Consider the following 8,622-nt stretch of genomic DNA (forward strand, 5'->3'; position numbering starts at 1 on the left):
ATTCTTTGAAACATAAAATATCATTTTTTGTTAGGAAATGTACCAATATTGTAAAAAGTAACCAATCATGTGATGCCATATCAGCTGCACAACTATTGAGGCCTCTTTCGCACACCTATTGGTCTCACTTTTTTTTTGGGTTGTTTTGGACACCTTGGCAAAAGCATGCTGATGTGGCACCATACTTGATGATGTGGTGCTGAAAGCTTAGTTATAAGCAGGGGACTTGCCAAGTAAGTTACTGTAAAAAAGAATTTTGAGAAGCGCGAAGTTAGGGTGCTCAACTACTGGTGTTGTTCCCCTAGTCTATTCACCCCTAAATTTGTTGATATTTGCTTTTTAACAATTTATCTATTTAAATTATTATTTTTTTAAGCATTGATATTGAACATTAGATCATTAATTAATAATAAAAATATAAATTAAATTATAATAAGCTTCTTGGATTAAACTATTTGATGGTGGTGGATCACTGATGTGATCTGAAATGTCCATTTAAAAAAGAACAATAGACTGTGGAAAGTTAATGCCATCTAAATTAAATTGTATTTGAAAGTGTGTTTGTGTATATTATTCAAATAAAAATTCCAGCATGGCAACAATTAATCGTTTAATGATTGAACCTATCCTTTACTAAAAATTATTAAATTTATGATGTATTAATCTTTTTAATACACTTGAATTATTTAATATTGTTTAAATCTTAACTATATACAGGTAAAAGAATTATAGATCAAAACATCAAAAGAAATCCTGGTCAGTAAGTACAGAAAGAGGGGAGTAAGTGTTGTTATCTACAACAAATTTTGACCACTCTAGTTTTTCATGTAGTATAATGGCTTTTAATTTCAAGCTTATGCTTGAAAAGCTTGAGCTCCGATTAATTCAATTTTGAAAGTGAAACAATTTATAGAGACTGGTTTTGAAGCATTGAACGTCATCTTTTATGAGTAGAACAAATGGTAAGATTTAAAACAAATTTTATTGCCAATTTAAAATACAACGAATAAGATGCTTGGTAATCCCAATGCCATAGATCTCAAATCAAATTTTGTTCCTGGATGAATCCTGAAATACAGAAATCCTGGATGGTTCGCTGCCTTTCTTTCCACTCCAAGTGATTAGTTCACCAGCAAAGGATTTCCTGGATGAATACTGAAACACAGAAAATATGTTAATTCTCAGAAATGGTGAAAAGAAAAAAATTGGGTCTGTAATTGCTGAAACAACTTAGAATAGCAAGAGAAAAATAAAAATGTTTTAGGTTAGTCAATTACACAAGATTTAATTTCGTATTATTTGATAGGCCGTTGGGTACTTGTCCACTAAGATCATTGAGTTGCAGAAACCTGCCCATATTAACAAACTCTTCTTAAACCCATTTTCACCTCAACATGTTGTATTCATAAATAGAAAAGAAATGTGCAGGGAAATTAACATTCTTACAGTTCAGATAGATTGCTAAGTTGTGCCAAAGAATTGGGTATGTTTCCACTGAATTTGTTGCCTTCCAGATGCCTTCCATTTATAAAGAACCATGGATCAAAAAGCCAAATTTGACTATGGTGAATATCTTACATTCTACCCTAAGTAAAAGCTTCAAGCACTTACAATGAAGTCAGCAACTTTAAAGAAACCAAATCTGGAATTGGGCCGGACAGATTGTTGTTGCCAAGCCATCTACAAGAGGTTTTAAAAAACAAGTTCTATCAGAAAATATTAACAAAGACCAAAGACCAGTCTGCATTGGGAAATAGCTATCCAGTCCTTAGGATGCATCAATGTATAATACACTATAATTTATACTAAGTTAGCATAAATACATCCTAAAAGGCTGAATAGCCATTTTCCCTGCATTACTGTTGAGGAGCCGTTTCATCTCATTCAAGATAGCTTACATGTGAGTTAAGGCAGTTAAATCTGCAATTCTTGGAGATAGTGATCCACTCAAACCGGCGCTTGTTAAGTTCCTGTGTCATTCAGGAAATATCACATGCATTAATTAATATTTAGAAGAACCAAAAAATGTTGGTTAATTTTGGACAACTCTTAAAGATTGTGAGGATATTTGGTGGTGCAAATGTTAAAAGGTCGGTAGTTCAGTGGTAGAGTATTCAGTAGCAAATGGAAAGTCTTAAGTTTAATTTTTATTAGTCCATGAAAAATTTAGTATGGTATCAAAGCTCAAACCAGATTCTGAGCAACTGCAGTGTGACTCAAAGAAAGATGATGAAAAATGAGACACATCAACTGAAGATAGATTTGTCACCCAGAAGGCCAATAGCTCAGTTATTGAACAACCGAACAGCAAAGGAATATCCTAAATTCAACAACTCACTAATCCATAATTTTTTTAACAATCTCATCATCTGCTTTACAAAAATTATAATTATAATATAAAACTAAATAACCTATGAATTGTTTGTGACTTGCAATTTTCAATTAAGATTCTAAATTTCTAAGCAAAGAAATTCCAGTATACCCTGTCACTGTTACTCCATAACCTTTATAAATGTCTGCTTATGAAGTGTTTTGGATTTCTTATTTACTATTATTTGACTCGTCGTTTAGAGTTATGGAATCAACCTAGTCACCTGTTTCTTTATGACAGGCTTCTTACTAATGTCCAAATTAACACTATACCACAACCCCTTTGGCCAAAAACGTTGAAGCAGTTAAATATTCACATTTATAGAAATCCAATGGAAATAAGAGGGAAAAAACTTACAAAATTTGTACTCTGATAGGACTACCTTCCGAGCAGCTTATACCAGTCCATGAATATCCAACTGGTAAACAGGGATCTCCATGCCAATCAGACGGCACATTTATCAGATCCTTCTTTACTAAATTCAGAGCTATCACTGTAGTCAAATTAACAATGTTACACTGTTAGAATAACTTAGCTTGACTGTAAAACATATTTTAAAGAGTTCAACAAATATTGATATCCAGTCATCAGATGAATCATGTCATTAATAGTTAGATGTTATGTAATTAAAGTTTTGACATTTCATCAATAAGGATTATTGTTAAATTCATTTGAAGTGGTAGTACAATGAATATACTGTAAATGATCTTTATCGATAAAAAGTCAAAATTTCAGTATAACATCCAGCCATCAATGACATGGTGCATCCTAATGACTTAATAACCGTTTCTCAAATGAAAACACACTTAAGATTAGACTTACCATCCCTTGTGATAGTTCTTCCTCCCAAGTTGACCAGTTCAAATAATTCCCCTGCATTGATTATTGGTCCAAGACTTGACTGGGAAACAGGAGTCAACAATAAACTTGTGGGCCCAGAGAGAGTCCAATTTCTTGCATACACCATCCTTGGTATGATGGAAACATTGAACTCTGAAACGAAGTTGATGCCATTTACAGATATGTTGAAAGCTCTTAGTCGTTGAGGCTCTGCAATATCCAGATTTAGAAAGTAAAGAGCTATATAGTAGCTGTTATTTGGGAGATTTTGGTCGGGCCATTGGATTTCCATTGGCTCTAGCTTGTCTGTTGCCAAAGCAGTCTCAAAAATCTTAGGGGGAGGGATATTCCACAAGCCCCTAGTAGTTGTATTTAGATTTCTACTCACATTGCTATGAGAGTCCTGGAAGGGTTGCCACATGCGATCGTATGGATCATCTGGATATCTGAATCAGACATCATCATTAGAAAATGCAGAACAGAGGAAATTAAATCTCTGAAAGACAATTATGTTGTATATCTTAACAAACTTTAATCTAATTTCAGTTGGATGTTAAGACCTATGAGAGGCCAAGAATTACAAAGAAGTAACAAGAAAAATGGAAGTTGAAGTGAAGGTTACATAGCTGAAATGGTATAAGATTGAAGTATATACTGAATCTTCAATAAAGTGAGATATGACTGAAGTTGAAGAGCAATTTAAAAAACTATAAATCTTAAACAAAATCTATATAATCAAGGAAATAAAAGTACAAGAGAGGCCTAAGTGGTTGGGCATGGTAATTGGTATGTGTTGAAGTTTAAGTTTCATTTAGGCATTTACATTATGTGGAAGATCATATTCTTTAAAAGACTGGTGGTGATACTGGTATGACACATCCTCCAGTATCATGTGAAATGTTTCTGATCGGAAGCTATGAATTAGTGAAATCACAAACGAGAGACTTCATTTCCATTTAACAGAGCTGAGGTTCATATTCGCAAGCACATTGTATCAACGAAGACACAAGCCTATGATCACAATGACCCAATAAGAATTTGAACCTTGATGGTCATACTCTTATTAAGTTATACATTAAGTTATACACTAAATCATTTAAATGACTATCCCCTTATAGATCAGGGAATAGGCATGCTCTCATATCAGTTGAGTTGATCTCCCTCGATCTTTTCTCCCCATGGTTGCGTTGGACAAACAAAAAGACAGACCGACTGTCCATTGAGCAAATGAACCCATTTTTCTGGTAATCTGTTGACCTGGGCAACTTCCTGCTTTTTTTCTTATCCATAAACTTGCTAAGTAGAATGCATTCTTATGTTGATTGAGATTTGTTGGGGACCTAAAACTGGGGATACAGGCAACAAGTGAAGATTGCATACACAAGGATACTGCGAACAAGGATAGTAAGTATGTGACTAAGGCTGATAAACAGGGGAGAGGTGGTAAGGAATGGATGTTGCTAAAAGGGTGAAGAGATGCACATATCTGCCACTGTATATTCATATTCATGATAGCCTTAAGCAATCTTGGATGAAAAGAAATTGATGACTGGATTCATATGTGATTTATTGTTTATGTTGCTTGGATCTAATTGATCTCATAGCACCTCATATTTTGGTTATTGATAGTAAGTATCTCTTGTAATTTGGAGTTGGTGTGTCAGCCAAAACAGTATGAGGTGCACATATTTCCAATTCTGTATTCGTGATGGATTCAAACATGTAGCTTGAAAAGAAATTGATGATTAGATTCAAATTGGATTTATTGTTTGTGTTGCTGAGATCTAATTGACTCCATAGCACCAGGATTTTTGTTTATTTGGGTCTTAGTATTTTGGATTTGGTATATCAGCCAAAAGGGTCAAAGGTGCACAGATTTGCTCCCCATAATTGGCTCAAACAATGTTGGTTGAAAAGAATTGATGATCAGAGTCACATTTGATGGATTGTTTGGTTATTTGATCTTTTATTTTGGATTTAGCATGTTAGCCAAAAGGGTACAAGTTGCACAGATTCGCCACTCTGTCCTCATGATTGGTTCAAACAATATTGGTTGCAAAAAGTTGATGATTGGATTCACATTTGATTTATTGTTTGAGTTGCTGAGTCTAATTAATCTCATAGCTCCAGATCTTTCGGTTATCAGGTTTGTGTATTTGGGAAATTCACTGAAAAAAAATATTTCTCAATACCAAGACTGATCATTGCATTACAAAAAAATCCTCTGGGTAAAAAGAGGTAGTGGTTTCAAAAACTGAAATAGATATATTCAAAATAATATTTAACAATGTTTTCATCATGTAACTTTACAAAGTGGTAAAATGGGATGCATTTTTCCTCTATAAAGTCCTATATATGGTAATTTTACAGATTAAGAAGTTAGTCTTCCATTAGGATAGTGATTTGAGTTTTGAGTTTCCTACCTGATAACGTTATTTGCCGAGTTGCCAAAGTTATGTCTCGACAAGAGTGCAAGTGCATACTTTGTAAAATCTGTTGAATTGTACATTGAAGATTCCAAAAGCCTCAATTCAATTGCAGAGATGAATGGATCACCAATGGTGTTTCCATTTCTTGCAAGGCAGACACTCATCGATTTTCCTGTGGATGCTATAACAACCTCATAGTAAGTATAGAGGCCTTTTGAATAATCCATGGTGGTATTCACAGTTGTCCACATTGTTCCTTCAATTAGTTGCTCAAAAACAGGTGGGGCATTTCTGCCATCAAAATTGCCATAATAATAAGTAGTTCTCACCAAATAACCTCTATTTCTTAAGACAGGCAATTCATAGCAGTACTTCTTAGCATTTCTGTCAGGGAAAACTCGGAGAGTTTTTAACACTGTTTGTAGGACAGCGCGTTGCAATGTTGTTTGATTTCCTACATTGATGAAGGCATCGTCTGGAACCCAATTCAGTCCAGTTGTTAAGTCTACATAGCCGTTGGTAGCACCACAGTTAATGCTGATGAAACCTGCATTATGAACAATGTATTATATTTCAAATATATATTATTAGCATATTCATTAAACCCATTTCCTCGTAGCTAAATTTCAAGGGGCTCCACAATGTATCTATTCCAATTTATGGATACCAGTAAAATGTTTCTAAGTTCAAATCTACATGGTACTGGTGTGTCTATGCTAAATAAAGTTAAAATGTTTGCTTAACAGAGTGGCTACAATAAATAAAATAAAAACTATTTATTTGAAAACAGCACTCAAGATTTCCACTTGAAAGTTTCAAGACGAATGAATTAGGAATTCCGGTTAAGACAGGCTACATGGATTCAAAAATTGCAGGCCACAAAAGATTTCATTTTTTATCTCTTAGTTTTCTACTATTCTGATGGTGGATCACAGAATGTGATCTGAAACATTGATTTAAAAATTAACATGTAATCTAATTCAGAAACTTAACACTGATTAAAATTATAAATTGAAAAAATCTGATATCATTGATATCATAGTTAGGTAGCCAAAAAATTTGAACTCATATGTAAATCAATAGTAGCTCCATGTTGTGAGCTCTGAAGGGCCTTCAGACCACCTATTTATAATTTTTTCTGTTATAATTATCTAGAGAGCTGCGATAGTTAAGCAGATTTCATTTCTGTTATGGTTAATTGGAGACATCTCACAGGCAAGCAGATATCATCTTTTATCTATTATGGTTAATTGGAGACCTATCACAGTTAAGCATACTTGTTTTTTCTTGTGTGTTAAGTGGAGACCTCTACCACTGATCTATGCTTAACTTGTACCTAGTTCAACTTTTTCAGAAAATTTTAAGGGATAGCATTTTTTGAAATTTTGAAGTGGTGAAAATCAGAATCCAGGATCTGGTGCTGTTCAGAGAAACCAGTTATCAATCAACCGACATGTAAAAAGTGGTAATATGACTTCTCACATAATGTGCTCTTCTTATATATTATAAGTTTGCTATAATTTAAAAACAGAGAAATCTTTTTTGAGATTGAAGAGTGGATGTGAAGAAAAATTTGAACTTTTAGATTGCTGATCTCATAGATGTCATTAAAATTTCTTCCTTCATTTACAATACCTATCGGAACTAATCTTATAGCTATGTGGCTGTATCTTGAATACCTTTTATTCGAATGTTTTTCCATAGCTCAACCATCCAAACCTATCCATGTTTTTTAATAGCTCAACCATCCAGCCTAACCCAAAAAACCTATCCATGTTTTTTAATAGCTCAACCATCCAGCCTAACCCAAAAGAATAATGAAGTGGAGTCCATAGAAATCAAATTTTGGTCACTCATAAACTTTGATATAAGATGCAAGGCTAAATCATACAAGAATGAGGAATTGTACCTGGTTGGTCTGCTTCGACATTGAGGATTAGTGAGAAAACCAAAAGCATCCAGGCTGGAAGCATACTTGAACAGTCCTCCCGGTTATGTTCAACAGCACTAAATCGAACAAGATTGAGGAAGAGTGGGCTTCCTTTTAATTCAAAAAGAAAAAGCTTTATAGCTGTATATTTTTCATATAGAAATAAGGAAAAAAATGAGAGCTTCAACAGATACTGTGAGACTAATCCTGCATTCCCATTGATAAGAAAAAGCTATTGACTAAATTAAATCTTATTGCAAATCAAGTTGAAGAGTCAGGGGCTGGTGAAGGGGCTGCATCTACGATATCGATAAATTTACGCGTTTCAGAACGAGTCTTCCATGCAGGCCATACACAAAAGATGTGATGCGCCAAAGAGAAGGAAACAAGATTGTAATTTTATAATCAATTCAATTCAGGGCAGACATGAAAATATGTCAAAAAGAAGGAAACAAGATTGTAATTTTATAATCAAATCAATTCAGAGTTATCCCAATTTAGGCGGATCATAAACCTCTCTTGTTTTCTGAGTGTGTGAATGAGGATGACATGGAATGCCACATGTCTCAAATGAGATTTCCATTATAAGATGGTTCAGTCACATGACAAGTCTCCTAACAATATAACCATCTTGATAGTTATTTATTTATTTAAATTATATATTTTTATTTATGGAGTGTGTTTTTTTTTAATGTGATATATTATTAATTTTATATAAAATAATATAAATAACATTAATTAATGTTGTTATTTTATAGTTGTATTTTCCTTATTATTTTCTATGAATGAGTGTTTTACACTACTTTAAAGAATATTATTAAAAATAATATAAATAACATTAATTAATTATAAATATATTTTTTATAAATTTTAAAAAATCACTTATAAAAACAAAATTATAGAATAGAAATTATTTACACATAAAAATTATACTTTGTCCAAACTTTTTCTAAATATCACATTGTCAACTTCCTTAAGTCCATGTCATTCATTCATAGATGGCATTCCTAAGACAAAAGATGTCGTCTTAGAACATTCTTCAGATTGATAGT

The 8,622-nt window shown here is 33.2% G+C and overlaps 1 protein-coding gene across 1 annotated transcript; it reads right to left on the reverse strand.

The window, feature by feature from the left end:
• Nucleotides 1–858: 858 nt before the first annotated feature.
• On the reverse strand, nt 859–7,801 carry LOC131035248 (probable LRR receptor-like serine/threonine-protein kinase At1g67720). Its single transcript, XM_057966915.2, has 9 exons — nt 7,550–7,801; nt 5,635–6,187; nt 3,194–3,657; nt 2,729–2,864; nt 1,899–1,970; nt 1,612–1,680; nt 1,447–1,518; nt 1,278–1,349; nt 859–1,155 (listed from the first exon to the last, which is right to left on the reverse strand). The coding sequence occupies exons 1-9, from the start codon at nt 7,611–7,613 to the stop codon at nt 1,122–1,124; spliced, it is 1,536 nt and encodes a 511-aa protein (XP_057822898.2). The 5' UTR covers nt 7,614–7,801; the 3' UTR covers nt 859–1,121.
• Between the last annotated feature and the right edge of the window lie 821 nt (nt 7,802–8,622).

Source organism: Cryptomeria japonica, chromosome 2 (genome assembly GCF_030272615.1).
Source record: "Cryptomeria japonica chromosome 2, Sugi_1.0, whole genome shotgun sequence".
Classification (NCBI taxonomy): domain Eukaryota; kingdom Viridiplantae; phylum Streptophyta; class Pinopsida; order Cupressales; family Cupressaceae; genus Cryptomeria; species Cryptomeria japonica.

Coding starts and splice junctions, on each gene's coding strand:
- LOC131035248 (XM_057966915.2), bottom strand. CDS start 7,613: ATGCTTCCAGCCTGGATGCTTTTGGTTTTCTCACTAATCCTCAATGTC. Junction 6,188..7,549: donor TGTCGAAGCAGACCAACCAG/GTACAATTCCTC, acceptor TTCATAATGCAG/GTTTCATCAGCATTAACTGT. Junction 1,156..1,277: donor AATACGAAATTAAATCTTGT/GTAATTGACTAA, acceptor TCTGTGTTTCAG/TATTCATCCAGGAAATCCTT.